At 34.5% G+C, this 17,154-nt stretch overlaps 1 protein-coding gene across 3 annotated transcripts in view; it reads right to left on the minus strand.

Annotated features, from left to right (window-relative positions):
- The window catches only part of LOC146951889 (DNA-directed RNA polymerase III subunit 2-like), a 22,453-nt gene continuing 5,299 nt past the window's right edge, over nucleotides 1–17,154 (minus strand). Inside the window, exons 9-38 of one of the 3 annotated variants that reach the window (XR_015032646.1) lie at nucleotides 17,024–17,129; nucleotides 16,810–16,920; nucleotides 16,363–16,422; nucleotides 15,833–15,871; nucleotides 15,639–15,689; nucleotides 15,374–15,472; nucleotides 14,799–14,858; nucleotides 14,614–14,706; nucleotides 13,833–13,943; nucleotides 13,649–13,759; nucleotides 13,311–13,427; nucleotides 12,003–12,119; nucleotides 11,812–11,892; nucleotides 11,068–11,172; nucleotides 10,908–10,988; nucleotides 10,681–10,812; nucleotides 10,516–10,560; nucleotides 9,491–9,568; nucleotides 9,283–9,422; nucleotides 9,090–9,180; nucleotides 8,328–8,449; nucleotides 8,114–8,246; nucleotides 7,927–8,014; nucleotides 5,624–5,749; nucleotides 5,491–5,546; nucleotides 3,242–3,312; nucleotides 2,877–2,961; nucleotides 1,663–1,766; nucleotides 587–715; nucleotides 1–374 (exon numbers count right to left, since the gene is read on the minus strand). Coding sequence is in view for 1 of the 3 variants with exons in the window: in XM_085756208.1 (XP_085612334.1) it covers nucleotides 318–374; nucleotides 587–715; nucleotides 1,663–1,766; nucleotides 2,877–2,961; nucleotides 3,242–3,312; nucleotides 5,491–5,546; nucleotides 5,624–5,749; nucleotides 7,884–8,014; nucleotides 8,114–8,246; nucleotides 8,328–8,449; nucleotides 9,090–9,180; nucleotides 9,283–9,422; nucleotides 9,491–9,568; nucleotides 10,516–10,560; nucleotides 10,681–10,812; nucleotides 10,908–10,988; nucleotides 11,068–11,172; nucleotides 11,812–11,892; nucleotides 12,003–12,119; nucleotides 13,311–13,427; nucleotides 13,649–13,759; nucleotides 13,833–13,943; nucleotides 14,614–14,706; nucleotides 14,799–14,858; nucleotides 15,374–15,472; nucleotides 15,639–15,689; nucleotides 15,833–15,871; nucleotides 16,363–16,422; nucleotides 16,810–16,920; nucleotides 17,024–17,129 (2,842 nt within the window). In the remaining 2 variants the exon portion in view is untranslated. Of the gene's footprint in view, nucleotides 375–586; nucleotides 716–1,662; nucleotides 1,767–2,876; nucleotides 2,962–3,241; nucleotides 3,313–5,490; nucleotides 5,547–5,623; nucleotides 5,750–7,555; nucleotides 8,015–8,113; nucleotides 8,247–8,327; nucleotides 8,450–9,089; nucleotides 9,181–9,282; nucleotides 9,423–9,490; nucleotides 9,569–10,515; nucleotides 10,561–10,680; nucleotides 10,813–10,907; nucleotides 10,989–11,067; nucleotides 11,173–11,811; nucleotides 11,893–12,002; nucleotides 12,120–13,310; nucleotides 13,428–13,648; nucleotides 13,760–13,832; nucleotides 13,944–14,613; nucleotides 14,707–14,798; nucleotides 14,859–15,373; nucleotides 15,473–15,638; nucleotides 15,690–15,832; nucleotides 15,872–16,362; nucleotides 16,423–16,809; nucleotides 16,921–17,023; nucleotides 17,130–17,154 lie in introns of all 3 variants that reach the window. The other 2 variants (XR_015032645.1, XM_085756208.1) reach the window with 2 other exon arrangements.

Below are 17,154 nucleotides of genomic sequence, written 5' to 3' on the forward strand. Positions count from 1 at the left end.
TTACAAGAAAACAACAATGAAAAAGATTTAATTATCTCCCCACTAGTATCACTTTAACCTTTGCAATGTTTTTACCACTCAATAAAAGCACCATTGGCTTCTTGAGTAAATCATTTCACCATTACTGAAATTCAATATGAACATAAAAATGAAACCATATAAGTCAAAATAACTTAACTTTTTTCAACGTGCACCATCAACTAATAACCCTACAACATTGTTTCTATGGTAAAAAAAATGTTTGAAGGGGTTCTAACATCGAAGAGACGAAAATTCTGCTTTGTAAGCTGCATGCACTCTCATAATTGCATTATCTCTTAAACTTTGGTATCTTCTAGTTTTAAGCGTGGGACAATATTCATTGATTGGAGTTCCTGAAATTTTGAAATAGAGATAAACAATTTTTAAGATAAAAGACTAATTTGAAATGAAATAAAAGATAAAATATATGTTTGAAAAAGTTAAAGGAAACCGGTTTGGTTTTGCAAATTTAATATAGGTAGCAATTGATTCTATCAGCATGAAATATATGTCATTCCTACTATAGTGATTAATATCTAAGATGTTATAATTTCCACTACATTACCTGAATCAAGAGTTTGCATGCATATGGCACCTTCACGTTAGAAATCTGCTTTCCATTCTTACAAGATGAACAGGTACCAGCTTTCAACTTATGGTTGTAATATCCTAACAACCCACACGCTCCACAGACCTGTGTAAAAAGGGAAACTAACATCAGCCACCAAAATTAAATAAATTTTCAATTGTAATACATAAATCTTTAAAATAAAATTCCGAGCTTTCTCAAAATCAAAGCCTAACAAATTATTATGGGGTGATGTGGTTTTCACTACTGCACATTTAATTAACGGCATGCCAAATTTATTTTATTTTTTTGAATGACAAATGTTAGTAGTTAGTATTTAGTCATTCGTCCAGGTTTGAACCCGAGACCTCCAACTCCTTATCCCTTAACTCAAACCAACCGCATGCCAACTAGAGTTTTACAACTTGAACCACGTGTTATCAAATGTGTTGTTGTTATTGGATATAATATAAGAACTTTGACCCAAAATCATAACAGTGGTTCGTAACAATGGATGTCACTTTCTTGAAAACCAACCTTCTATTCCTGACTACCATCTTTACGAGAGATATTCAAATGAAGATTCTTTTGAAAATAAATCCTTCTTAGAAAATGTGCACATGCCACAACATAATGATTCTTGCAAGTAAGCAAAAAGGTTCAAAGGTGACTGAACTTGGAAGGAGACTGATTACTATGTAAAAAGAACCATAAGCAAAGGGTAGATGAATCGATTCTCCAACACAACCATGAGTATGAACCAAGGGTAATCAATCCACTGAATCTGACATTAATTGTGATTCTTGTATTTAAAGAGTGCATTAACTAGTTAGTTACAACATAGAAGAGAATGAGTATTTACACTCAGCTAGGGACTGTGCTGACTCAGCAAAATCAGCTATACAACTAGCGCCATGTTTGGCTACCTATACTATTACTCTATTACCACTCTAATATTGCAAACAATTCTAACTGTCACGTCCTATAAAATAAACAGAAATTGGTGCAAAAAGCCACTGTTGCTACAGACATATGATGTATTAAATTGAAAAGACTAGATTTTTAGTTTTTACCTGAACTTCATAAGAATCACTGGATAACATGAGTCGCTCAAAAATCAACATACTAGCACCGTATGCAATTAAGCAATCACGTTCCATTTCTCCAACTCGTAGACCTAAAAATATAAGTAAAGAAGTGATGTTAAACTCAATACATAAGCAATCTTTATTAATGGAGATCTCAAAGCATTCCATTTGTTTGATCATTCCCACCAAAGTCACCAGTAAAATGCTATGTGTGGTACATGTTACAGCAGGTATGTAATTATAGAGCAAAGTCCTGAAAACCGTATCTCAACAAAAGCTTGCAAATACATGTAACTAGAGAGATTTCTCAACTGATGGAGTTGTGAAGACAAATGATATTACAACCTGGTTCATGGAATATGATCCAAACGATTTGGTCTTTTACAAATCCAACAAAGTAGCCATGGAAGACTACACAGGTGACTAGATAAAGGTGATTTTGGAAGTGAATGATTCAAGCGACTATTTCGTGGAAAAAACAGAGCTGTCAATGAACAAAGCTAGAATCAGTGGCAAGTTGAGAGGTGATGGGGAAGGCGGCGTACTGCTTATATCCACAGGTGAAATTTTTGCTACTGGTACACACAAAAGCACTTGAATGGACAGATAGAGACAACGATTCACAGGATAACCAATTGGCGACCTCTGAGGCTAGGGTTGATGTGCCAACTCTGATAACAGTCGGACAATAGGTTGGCTTGCTGTGTATGAAACTAGACTTCCTATTTTTCAGGTCCACGGAGCATGGGCGATAATACCAACTTCATAGACTAACTAATTAAGAAGGAGGAAATTTTAGAGTCAAACAGAAACCTATTTGAAAATATATGCCGGCGGATGGATAAAAGTAGTTTTGTTTGTATATTTGTTCAACAGTCTTAAATCTGTTTAAATAGAAGACTTATATTTAAGTCTCTTCCTTGAATCAAGGAATGATAAGAAGGGAATAAGATAAACACATAATAAAACAAAATCCAGGAGACCATAACATCCCCTTTTACAAATAACAATAAATAGGCTGAGGCAATTCGTAAAAACTAAGGGCTTGCAAACTACTTGGAACAAGTCACTTAATAATTGCTAGCTACAATAGAACTACTTTAAACATAATTTAAATGTGAAATTAACAGAATAGCAGAAATCATTTTATATCAATATGTAATAAATTCAGAAACACATGAAAAGCATAAATTGAACACCTCCATTTCTAGCTTTCCCTTCTGTAGGCTGTCTAGTCATCAGGGTCTTAGGGCCACTACCACGAGCATGCATCTTATCGAGCACCTGAACATTACCAGAGCTTTTGCTTGTGAGTTTATTGATATGAATACAAGGTAAGTTGCCTCTAAGATGGCTCTAAGATGGAGAATAACTTTCCCTAAGCAGTATTACAATGTCATCGGATATTAATAAAATAAAAAGAAATGTTTTCAAATAATTATTAAGAATTAAGTAAATTTTATGTTTCTTGATCACTTTGAGTGTAAAAGGACTCTAAACATTTTTAAAATGATCAAGAAACATAAAATTAAGTTCATTCTTAATAAAAAGATTTCAAACTCACCATGTGTTTTAATTTCTGGTAGTATATTGGCCCCATAAAAATATATGCTTGTAATGGACAACCCGTAATACCTAAAATTTAAAAGATGAACCACAGCACCTCTTAGATTGATAAACAGAAAATGGAATACCATACTGCTGGAGTATAATTCAAATATTTAATCGTCAATGGAAAATAAGAGAATGACAATTCAACACTATTCAGAATAGCTCCATGACAAAGCATGTAAATCTCATCAATGCAATTGTGTTTCATGAAGCTGTCAAAAGTCGTGGATTTGGTTAAGATCAACACTAAGCAGAGCACCAAACAAAGTCCCCTGGTTTGTTTCCTTATTATTTTTTTTTTGAATTGGCAAATTTTATTCTCGTCGGAAAATGCAAGGAGCATTATACCGCGGAAAGAGCACAAATAAAATACAATTACGACCCCGCATATATATGGAATGCCGCAGCCCAAAAATCAGCACCAAAAATGAAGCAAAACTATACAACCCGAGTACAAAAACAGGCCACATAACTCTGCTTCATCCCCCTATTAATTAAACCGAAAATAGCACTAGCCAGAAACAAAAAACTCCACAGTAAGAGATAGCAGCAGCGCTATACCAGAAGGAATGGATCCGGTTTTAGGAATGGATCCGGTTTGTTTCCTTATTTGATGAGTATTAGGATTCTAGTATTTGTTTAACTAAGGTTTAGTGCTCAATGTTTTGTAAGAAGACCCAAAATACATCATTCACATCGAAGTATAAATTTATCATTATGTGTATTCCTTTTCCTCCCTCTACATAAAGGGCAAAACCTGATATAATTTTAACATGGTAAAGAAGTAGAACAATCATAAAAGACTTGTCCCATCACTATTCTTGATGTCAAGTTTTTCTAAAATCTATGTTTCTCCAGTAATTATGTCATCATATTTTCTTTAAGTTGTTCACACACTCTCTTGGTAATCCCTGGTGAATGTGTGTATTTTGCTGCTTTGGACAACCTATCTCAAAAATCTGTAGATCAGTCCATCCCACAATCATCTACTCTTTGTGGCAGCCCGTGGCTATCCTAAATGCAGTTTTTGACCAAGGCTATGTTACAAATTTTGATGTACTGTTGATGAATAAGCTGTAACGTATACCAGCCTCCACTGTGAATCCTGCTAATGGTAATTTCTACTATCTCACTAATCAGTAATGCGGGGTTACTAGTATAGTTTCAAGATATTCATGTGAGATATAAAGAAATTAAGTCAATTAGGGACAATAGAGAGAACTCAAAAATGCATGTGAATGATCAAGTATTTTTCTTCATTGATCTGAGGAGAAGCTCGTTGTTTGTTTACGAACTGATGCTTGTGATAAAAACTACCCATTTTGTTTGGTTGACAATAATGGTAGCAGAATGCTTACTAACCCAGTAACCACCAATATATACTGACAAGCATTACAACTAACTAGTCTTAGTACACCATGCAGTAAGGGCGGGACTATTGTTTGTTATCAGAGGCATTGAAAAGAGTTAAGTAGGGTAGAAGAAACTATTGTTTCCTTTCTGTTTTCTTCAATCGTATGTGCTCAAAGAAGAAAAACTTTATGGCAAAGGATGAAAAACTTGTCTCAAGCAAGATTTTATATGGAGCAAACTCCTAGATTTGTTGCTCAAAAGATAACTTTTCAAGACAAGTTTTCATCTTTACAAATCTCTATATGACTCAAGCAATCCCGTAAGGCTTATAGCAGGGGTTGATTTAGCACTTCGATTCAATAGTTTGGTAAGATAAGGAGTGATGAGGACCGCTCGGTTTACACATAACTTAGCTGTATACATCGACAACAGTGTCGTTGGGAGCAGTGATTGCCAAGGGATTGCTCAAGTAAAATAAAATTATTATCAACATTTTGAAACAAAACCTCTAGAAAAGATTGGATTGCTTTGGGGGACAGAGGTGATGCATTCCTGTAATTTCCTAAAGTAAGCGTTCAATGGAAATTCAAGAGAAGACAACCTTGATCAATGCTATGCCTATTGACACTCCTACGAATCTTAATGAAAAGCTTCTGCCATATTAGATAGAACCACAACTAGAACCGAGAATTCTACGAATCCTAATGAAAAGCTTCTGCCATATTAGATGGAACCATGATCACTCCAAAAAATATATATATCCAATGATATTGGTAACATAATCTTCTCTATTGAAAATAAATACTTTCAACCACAACTAAAATCAAGAATTCCAAGTGAAATAAGAACCTGAATAAATGAAGTCTTTCCCACTGTAACTGAAGCCATGTTTCACGAGAGTTTCACTGCCAAAGCAAGAAAACCATGAGAATCCTAAAATAGATAAACCATAAAAAAAAATTGCCAGAGAGAAATATGATACCTTATGGTTTCAACCTTGTCAGCATGACCACTTCTTTCCCCAAAAGCACTTCCATAATGAAATTTACCACATGAAACCCCTGCTTTCCCTCCAAGAAGCTCTATCATCTTTCCAACTGTCATTCGACTGATGCCATAAAAAAGATTAGTTCCCATCAAGAAACATGTAACATTGTACAAAAAGACTAGTTAAGCATTGACAATCTACGACTTAGCACACACTCCTTTTAGGGCCCAAACACAGGGAAAATCAACTGTAATTATTTCATCTACATCTTATATGTTACACTTTGAAAAAGGAGTTGGGAAAAAAATAGTTATTTGCACATGAAAGACTGCATATGTATACATCAAATAAGAGGATCTTATATATACAATATAAGAATTATAAGAAATGCAACTATTTCCTATGATCCCTAATTTCCGATGCTTCATTTCTTCAGGAGTTTGATCTCTGACGATGCATATAGAAAAACATCTTCCAGGAGAATTCAATCACTTACATGAATCTTTATTACCTCGAGAGATTAGTTTCTGCAGTGGGATACCTTGGTTTACCTAAAACTAATACCTTGGTTTACCTTCCGTTGCTTCTAACGCTACATAAAATATTGTTTGTTATTTACAACAAGAGTTTTTCAAAGATCCTAGTATCTCTATTAATATTTCCAACATAATCAGGACCGACATTTCAACCACCATAATCATTGAGGGACTGCAGCTGTGAAATGTGGTGAATTAAGGTTTTGGTTAAAATATTAATCATATGCATGCATGTTCAACACAACAGCAACAACACAGCCTTATCAATTGCAGGTTTCGTAGTTGTGTCATAAATTTTTTCCTAGGATTGGGCTTACTTTCCAATAACAGCCAACACTCAAGTTACTTCGCTTCGCCGACCCTTTTTTGAATCCAAAACTTTACATGATGCGACTTGTCGTCTGGTGTAAATCACCACTAGGCTAGAATTGATGTGCCTAATAGTAGACATATATTCTACATGCTTCATTTTACGTCTATACGTCTATATAACCCAAAAGCTTCTAAAGCATGTCCATTCAGGAATGACGAGCAAGCGAGAACAAAGGTTCATACCCTCTGTTTCTTTGGGGGAAACAGAAGGAGAAGACAAACAATAAAGTTTAGGTTTTTTATTTCGTTCTCTAACTGTAAAATCTCAGAGAACTCAGAGAATATTTTGTAACTAACTTTGAATCTGAAATTCTGTTTTCATTGATTGATAAAGACGGTTACAATCAGCTTTATATATGAAGCTGAAGGTTACCTGCTATAGCAGGTTAACCTGATACAAAACTGACATATGTGTCAGTCACTTGACATCTGTACATAGCCGTCAAGTGCCAGCTGTTCATAGCTGTAATGAGGAATGCTAGGGACACTCTCTTTTCAACACTCCCCTTAACACTCATTCTCTTATTGGATGAAACCAATGTAGGACCCACCATTTTTTGTGGAACACATTTCCAAAGCCACAGAAGTCAAAAACGATAAACAAACTAGTGAAATTTTGGCTTTTACACTTGTGTTCTCTGCGATTTTGCCGCCACGCGCAGCTCTATTTTGCCACCACTCGCAGCGCTATAACACAGACCCTCTTTGCCATGGCGTTTTGCTCCGCGCCGGCCGTCACTATGCCACAATTGCATACGCCACCACCACTATTGACTAAAGAGAATATAAATGAACTCATCCACCAAGCATTGCTGCATTACTACTCCATCCATTCATTAAGGTGAAGATAGGGATATGATCCATATAATCGTAATTAACTAATTATGTTTTCAAAAATTAATAAACAGCAGATAAATGTGAATAAATTTTTAATCAAAAGCATCAATCAGAAAGGAGCGGATAATATGCATATTTATAGCAATAATCATAAAATTCAGAGATGAATAGTAAAAAACACCTATTGCTGAACGACTCAAACCATATGAAATTCGTTCAAGCTCCAAGAGTTCCATAAAATCATAATTTTTTTCATACAGCCTAACATTTATACAAGTAGTGCATTAAGAACAGGGGCTGACAAGGGGAGAGTAAGTCTAGCGGTAACTACATGTTAAATAGCCATAAATTTAGTTGACAAATAGTCGAACATGTGACAAATATGCTAATGATGCAATTGAGAAAACAAAGGAGCATCGGGAGTAATAAACAAATTATTTCAATTATTTACCGAAAATGAGGGGTTCCTGTAATGTTTCCACATATAAAATGAGAATGATATGTATTACCTTGGAAACCCATGAGGATTCATAATCAGATCTGGACAAATACCTTTCTCAGAAAATGGAAAGTCTTCCTGCTGGACAATTGTTCCACAAACACCTTTCTGCCCATGTCTGCTACTGAATTTATCACCAAGCTAAGGCAACAAAGAAAGCCAGAGAAATCAATCGGCTACATCAAATAAAAAAATACTAGTGTTAAAATACAGCCTCACAATAAACCAAACAAAACTCACCTCAGGCCTCCGAGTGTGACGGGTAAGAATTTTGATACACATATTGCTATCCTTATCATTGTAAAGAACTACTTTATCCACTACTTCCCCTTCTATAGATTTATTGAATTTTTGTTCAGTGGGCCGATATCCACTGGATAGAAAGAAAACATTTAGGAAGAAAAATCTCCTTAACACAGACATATCCACAGTTAAATTAAAATGTTAAACGAACCTATCAGGCAAGTTAGTTGTAGATAATTTATTCTTCGTATCAACTGGTGATCGCTTGTTGATAAAAACGTCATTTTGCCTAATAATTTCGCCAGGAGCAGCAATCCCGTCATCATCAAGTATCTAGATGAAGCAAGAAAACTGATTTAGGGATTAGACAATGTATTTAATCTCAGGGATAAATGGCTGTCAAAACAGTTCACATAACCAAACTGTTTATTTGGTTTAGTTAAAAAAAAAATGGATCAAACTAGTTCACAAGTATAGTTGTCCCATCTCCTTTTACACTCGTAAGTCGCAAACTAGATTTTTTTAAAAACAAATGTGGTTCCCAAACAACATCACATGCCAGTCGATAGTTACCATATATACCCTAAGCCAATCTATTTAATCACAAAATTCGGGAATATCGACATTGTTTCTCCTTAATAATTAGGGCAAAAATGAATTATCATTCATTTAATCATAACACATTAGTCATATATACACGACTTGCAAGCTAATTTAGGAAATGCAATACAATAACAGCACCTATACAATCAAATCCCTATGATTGAGGGATATTTCCTAATATACTAACAAATGCAAATAAGGAAACAATATACACGGTTTCTGACTTCTTTTTTTTTTTTGGGAAACAGTTTCTGACATTTCTTGTATATAAACATTCCTTTTAAAAGGTATAAGAAATATTCAATTCAAACTCAATAAATATGTAATAACAATTAAAAATTAATTACTATGTAGACTGAAGGCATATCACCTGCATATTTCCCGAGGTGTCTCCAGCTCTATTTGGACGTAGTATTTGATCTTTTGTGCCATTCAGATACTTTTGTTTGACAGCGATATGCCTAAACATTCAAAAGCATCAAGCTTGAAATTGCTACCTTAAAAACATATTAATGAAATATGTGGCAACCAGAGAAGTGAAGTGACCAAATAATATAGCATACCTTTTCATAACTATGCAACGACCAAAGCCTCGATCAAGAGATGACTTGTTCATGACAATTGCATCCTCAATATCATAACCACTGTAGCTCATTACAGCTACAGTGGCATTCTGACCTGCTCCAAGCTTATCGTATCCAACCTAATAGACTATAGATTAATAAGATCCCTTGACTCGTCGAGAAATAAAACAATGGAAACATTACTAACCAGCTCAATTGATTTTGTTGTCAGCAAAGGCCGTTGAGGATAAACCAGTAGATAAAGTAAGCTGTCCATCCGTCGGAGCTAAAAAAAAACCAAATTTAAACTTCATCACTAAGCATGAAATATGGACGTTTATGCTCTAGAAGATAAAAAAAAAAAAAAAAAAAGGCATAGTGCAGCAGCATAGTTACTCAACACACGAAATGCAAGAAGAAGAAGAAGAAGAAATACCGTTGCAAGTCATTGGGTATTAGATAAAATCCAAGGCACGCATTGGAAAGTTATAGAGTGGCTCTCCTTACCTTTCTAGTTGGTTTTGTAAAGATGAATTCGACTCAAAATAAAAACCTAAAATTGTATCAAAGCCTAATTATCTATGCACCATACCCAATAGTGTTGGATGTGAGGCGGTGTATTGACAAAAACCCAAGTCATACATTGAAAAATGATAGGGATGGAAAAATATAAAAACCTAGTATTAGGTCCTCGTGTTTTCTTAGACATTTCTAAATTTGCACGGGACTGCAAAAGCTACTGGGTTAATTACACGATTGATATAGTACAACACCTCTACAATTACAAACTAGCATACAATGCAAACTTTATCCCCTGAAACTTCACAATAATTAAAATAACAATCAATAGAGCATATCACTTGTCAAACCTTCAAGCACAAATACGTTCTTATGCGGAGCATATATCGGATAACAAACATTTATGGGTATTAAATTTAATATCTCAAGATTTCAGGCAATAAAGTGAGAATTCCCACTTCAAAATTAAAGCAACTCAGTTGAAATTCATGTTGCATATCGTTTTGAAAAGAGACCATGTGATTCAGGTATATTTCAAAACATTATTCTCAGGCGTGAACTAATATGTTTGTATCTAATTCCATACACATTAAAGACTAAACCTATTAAACATATACTCATTGCAAAAGAAATATTGGGAAAATATTTTCATCAAGTTTGAAGATTATTCAACAATAGTGTTTGAACTACATAAACAACAAATTATTTACTTGCCTGGTTATATGCTATATTCCCCATAGCTTGCTTTCCCATTGCACACTACATTGAACAAAACAAAAGTTATTTCAGGTGCGGAAGCGAACACCATTTATTAATACAAGTGCAATATCTAAGTTACTGTGTTAAACCCAATGGGGGGCAAGGGGAAGGAGGGATAACCTGATAAGTGTTTCTGGGAGATTGGTTATGATGAGGGTATGGAATTAGCCCCGCACAAACTCCTAAGATAGTAAAAGGCTCGATCTCAATATGTGTAGTTTCTAATGTCGCATCTCCTTCATATAAAGCAATCTATAGAAGAAGAAAAAAAAATAGGCAGCTGATTGGTTGTCAGGAATAAGATTTCAAAGACAAAAAAAACTGTAAGTAATTATATCAAAACACACCAAAGCATTGTTTTCCTCATTGACATCAAGATACTCAACCAAGCCTTTACGTAAAAAGTCTTTAAATGTGCACACGCCATCCTGAAAGCACATTTGAGTTAATATTCGCATAGACAACATTTATTTTTATTTTCAAGATAAAAGCATATGAAATGATTACCTTTAACTCTTTCATATGATGAGCTTTGACTCTTGATATTCCCTTGTCAGCAATGACAAGAGGACGACAAACTCTACCACCATCAGAAGCCAAGTAAACACAACACTGAAAACATGTTTTTGTCCATTAATAATGGTTTGAACTCACACCCTTTTAACATTACAACAGTTGAAGGACGCACAATAAGTATAGATATGGAGATAACAGATTGCTCCTAACAATCGAAAGCAATTGTTGTAAATATAGGGTAGAATCGCGCATGTAAAGTAATAATCAGCATTAGTGTATTTATTATTTCCTTAGTTACTGATTTTGCGTTTAATAGAATTACTGTGTGTGTGTGTGTGTGTGTGTGTGTGTGTGTGTGTGTTCGTTCTTGGCATAAAACTCAAAGTACATTTTAACACTTGAACTCATTCTTGGCATTCCTGCTTGTACACTTGAACTCATTCAATAATACTCAAAGTTTCACTCTCAGCAATAAAACTAGAGTGAAATTGTATATTCTTGGGATTCACTCTGAATTAATGCAAAACTTAAATTTAGACAATTTATATATGACAACAATAGTTACAAACACAAACACTATTACCACTACCATATTTTTAAATATGAAACATACGCCAAATAAGAGAATTCACCAACCAAAAAGAATGATTGAACTAGAAAACAGGAAAATGGTATGAAGTATGAAACAGTAAGAAAAAAAAGGGAAAACGAATCGACTGCAAAAGAACAGCTCACCTGCTTTTCATTGACATAGACACTCACAAACTCGCCAATTAGACAAGCTCTCCGCAACTTCCTCATTGCAGTAGCAAAACGCTTTTAGAACAATAAAATGTTAAGGTTTACAATGAATGAGATATAATTATAAATGCATATTTGAATAAGATATAAATAATAAAGAAATATGATAAAAGGAAGACCAATACCTGTGGTCTCCTATGCTTGCCAATGATAGAACCATTAAAAATGACAAGAAAGGAATCGGGTGTGTGAAGCTCTTCTCCAGAGAGATGTTCCGTGTTTTCAACACCCAAAATATAGCACTGTAATAGAAATAAAATGACGCAGAAAAATGTAAAATACCTAAAGTAAACAACAAGGTATATGGAATCATGATTTATCTTACATCAATTTTGAATAATAAACATTGAAATGAAGCACAATAAAAAGTTATCCAGTAACTTAAAGGTTTGCCCACTATTTTTCTGTCTGGTACTTATTCTTTTACAAATCAAACAAACACTACTTCTCACAAAGGCTATAAATTTTATCTCCAAGTTGCAGGCTCTACATCTCCAAAATTATTCCTTTTAAGTTTTAATAAAGCCAGCTCAGTGACTGTCATACTTACATACAAGCATTATAACTCGGACCAGTCATTGACTGTGTATCATTAGCTCACACTCATCTCTTCTCTCTCTCTCTCTCTCTCTCTCTCTCTCTCTCTCTCTCTCTCTCTTCTCTCTCTTTCCTATCTCTCTCCCTCTGTCTATACCCTTTCTTTCACCTCCCTCTCCTTTATTAATATTTACTCTCATAAACATCAATAAAGGGTATTATAGTAAAATTTATATTATTTTGTTTGTGCTGTGTATGGTTCGGATAAAAAGTTGTCCGGTAACTTAAAAGTTTGTGCTGCATTGTTTTGTCCAGTACTTATCCTTTTACAAATCAAAGATAGAGTAAGATAGGAGAAGTGTTGCCCAAACATTGTTACGGTGCTTTAAAATTGCAAAGTTCCTAAAATAACCTAAACAAAAAGCTCTTACGTTTATTATAAGGATTTTTTGGAACTTTTGAAACTTCGATATCATTACGAGGTGTGGCACTTTAGCAGCTGTCATAACCCCTACACTAAACCACTAAACTATACTGCTGCTACATGTCCTACAGAGGCCAGGGCGCTATAGCTTGCTATTGACAACACTGCACGGTTGTAATTAAATAAATTGAAATTTAGTCTCAATAAAAAGAGGGAAGAGTTCATAAATACCACTGTCTGGATAGAACACCAATAAATTTTTCACAAAACGGTCATTATACTAAACAGAGACTTTTCCTTACACAGCAATATCCTTATTTCAAATTTGTATTTTTGGTGTTCGAATAATTAATATCTAGAATTATACAAACAAGTCATTACAAGCTATAGTAGCAAAACACAGCTAGTCATACTAATAAACAATAAATGACAATATTTCATCATCCAGTGACATCAAACTCATGAAACATACCAGGGAAATCAGGGGGGCCTCCTCTTCATCAGTAGTGACATGAGTCATCAAAGCCAAATTCTTTACTAGTCCGCAATCTTCACCTTCAGGAGTATCACAGGGACAAAGCATACCCCACTATATCAAAGAATTTAGAAACGAAGGTCTAAGTTAATAAATAAATACTTTTATTTAAATTTAGAACTAAGTCCTAGGCAACATAAGAGTACAACAACAGCAACAATAAAGCATTTAGGATCAACTACAAGGACCAAACAATGTCATCATATTCTATCCAAAATACCAATGCAAATTAATAGAGAGATATCAAGAAGGTTCCCAGTTAGATTGCAGCTTACCTGGCTAGGCTGCAAAGCTCTAGGGCCGCTTACTTTCCTGGACTTCTCAAACTGTGGTTTGACTCTTGTCATTTGGCCCAAAGAACTTATAAATGATAACCTCTGTACCACCTGTAAAAAACATCCGTTAGAAGAAATATTGGAAGATAGAACGGAGATATTAGAAAAGGAAACAATACACAACCTGTGTCACTCCAGGCTTGTGCATCCTGAACCTTTTAATGTCAAAATTACCCGTCGATAGAGTCCTTTCCAAACCAAGAGAGATATCATTGATACATGCTCCATTAAGAAGCTACGAACACACCCAAAGAAACTATGTAAATTGAAATCCATAGATACTGAGATCAGGTTGGATTAATAAACCAACAGCACCAAAAATGAATACATAAGATGATGAAACCAGTGAAGTATGCCGTTCATGTGTACAAACAAGCCAAGCCACATTTAAAAGATTTTACATTGATGAATATGAGAATAAATAAATTTCCAGTGCCATCTAAACTTTGGAGCTCCCAAAAATGCACCACTCTATCTAGATCAAAAACTTGCTAGTAAACTGCATTCTTTATGTTTTGGACAACTTCATCTGTGCTGAGGCGCACGTTACTTGTATTCAACAACAGTATATTTGCACTTGATGCACGTTGTAATTGGCGATAATCAAAGATACGAAACAAGATTTTCAGCAATTTGTGGTTTTTATGAGGAGCGACTTTAAAAAGAGACAGGGGGAAAATTCCGTGCATAATAAGAATAAATAAATAAACTAAGGGGAATCATCTTGGACAGACAAGTCCAATTAAATATGAGGAAAACAACATGGATAGAGAATTGAAAAAAAGGAACTCTTAAAGAGGGACCAGCCGGAGACATCTGGACAGGTTCACCAAGATTGTATTTGATTTAAGAATGCTTTGATTTCATTCATATGATGTTTGATTAAAATATTAAAGAGAGCTTACACTAGAGATGTCAAACTTAGCCTTGTTCGGCTTCTTATCCAACCAATCGTCTGCCATTTTCTTAATTTTATCTGTCATTGTCTTAAAAAGATCCTGTAAGAGAAAGAAGAATAACTTATGCAATGAAAAACGTGAAAAATATACTTGCAGAAGTTAGGTGTATGTTAAATTAAATAAAATATTACCTCAAAAAGAAGAGATATTAACTGGCCAGATAACTCCAAGCGCTTGTTCCCTACATAATCCTGTGAGTTGAAACAAGCAGTTATCTGATAGTAACAATCGCTTAATGCCCACACAAGCATACACAACATTTTACACACACAGAGTACATGTTATATGGCTTTAACTCAAAACTGTATCAATCATACAAATGATCTTTCACAATAAAAGCACTAATTTGGATGAAAAATAAAGTAAGGTTGCCTCAGTTGCTAATTTATGTTATTACACATCAGCAAATCAGTTTCGCTGATTCCTAGGACTGCTTTGAGCATGATAAGCACTTCACTTTCAAGTTGAAAATCAAACTCTAATACCAAATCATATTGTGGAAAGTATAACAACCTAGGATTGTCATTTTGATAGGATTGTCTACAAACAGGGACAGTGATGCTCCATAACCAAAAATTATGGCTATAGAGTAAAGTGGCATCCACAAGATCCTTTCATTACATAAGTTTGACTATTACTATTTTCATTCATGACCTTACTCCCTTTTTCTGGTAACCTAAGATCACATACATGTTAAAGATATTACCTTGTCATCCATTGCATCCTTATTTAGAATTGCATCCATTATGCGTCTCATCATAACAGCCAGATATATACATTTCGGCCGAAAATTATCTTCGAGCATCTAACGACAACAGATGAAGCAGTTAATCAAACCAAACTTAACACGGCTAAAGGAAAATTAAATGTATTACAATAGAATGAAATAAAGTTGTGCACTGATGAAACTGTTAAAAAAAAAGATACACCCTCAATACTCAAAATATACTTATGATTCGAAGAAAACTTACTGGTACATTTGCAAGAAATTCATTTTTTAGGATATTAAATGCTCTTCCTTCCTACATAAAAGGTTAAAATAACAAAAAGTCAGAAAATTGTTGAAGAAAAAACAAAGACAGACAGGCACACACACACACACACACACACACAGAGAGAGAGAGAGAGAGAGAGAGAGAGAGAGAGAGAGAGAGAGATTTGAAACCTTTTCAGCTGCCATGTTAGAAAACCGGGGACCTTTTGCCTGATGTGCACATGTGCCATTAGCAATAAATTAGAAACCAAAATAAATGTTAACTACATGTATGTAAATCACCACCGTACAATGTTGAACAAGCAACATAATCAAAATTCTTTCAACTTGATATTTGTTAGGATGTATCATTAGGACAGAATAAGGAAAACAACTAGTCAATTAGCTAGTTAAACCATTTAGTTGGTTAAAAAGCATTAGGAGGATTTACATAGGAGAGAGCAGCATTGACAGACAAATTTTGTAATTGGATAACAGATTTTATAAACACTACACAGGCCATATCTCTAAGTAATATGGAACTAAATCCCCCCCCCCCCCCCCCCCTTCAAACCTAACAAAATGAAGGTGTTGGAGGCTGCAATGAGGGCAACCCAAATGCCGCAATTAGGAGACTAGGGGTAAACTGCAATGAAGGCGGAGTTTCAAACAGTGTGAAAAAAGAAATCGGAGCGAAATCCTTTATAAGAAAGACAACTCACTTTTGAATCAAGGTACTCCAATGCTTGGGCTTGTGTAAATACACGACACTTTATACATTCCTGATTAGAGGGCAAAACATATTTAACAGATCAGAGAGCATAAATAATAAAAATAATAATAATACAGTATGCTTTGTTAAGCTAAGAAAGAGCAGATAAGTATGTAATTAATATTATTATACAAGCCACTAGCTTCTACCGTACTCTATAATTTAAGGTGTGCAAAAGAAATGTTAAATTTGACAGAGGAGGTATCTGGAAGAGCTAATCTATAAGGTATCCATCCATCTTGTCAAAAAAACATCTAATACATAAGTTGTTTTAGCTTATTACAGTAATTGTCGCAGCTTAATAATAATCATTTAGCTTAAGCTCCCCAAAATATCAGAATGAATGAATAAGTAGTTTATCCGAACACATTCATATCCAAAGTTGTATGTCAATTACCTCAATAGATGGCATAAGTAGAAAACTGTAACGAGGATCTCTTCCAATCAATTGTACAATTTCTTGGTCGATCTCCATCCCCATAGCTTTCATTACAACCATAAGAGGAACCTATTGGATATAAAAAGAAATAAAAATCTCCAAAACCTAATTATAATACAATCAAATGGCTAAAAGTGAATAAGACAGAATGAAAGAAAGGCCAAGTGAAAACCTTTTTTGGAAATTGATTAAATTCTAACCACATCTTCTCCTTTTCCATCAAAATGGTAGTTTTTGTTTTTATTTTCTCTGTACTGCTTGTAACAGATGCAGCAATACTGAAAGCCAAAATAGGAACCAAAA

The sequence above is a fragment of the Medicago sativa genome, chromosome 1 (assembly GCF_051527215.1).
Source record: "Medicago sativa cultivar Bolivia chromosome 1, Bolivia_mono, whole genome shotgun sequence".
In the NCBI taxonomy this organism is placed as follows: Eukaryota; Viridiplantae; Streptophyta; class Magnoliopsida; order Fabales; family Fabaceae; genus Medicago; species Medicago sativa.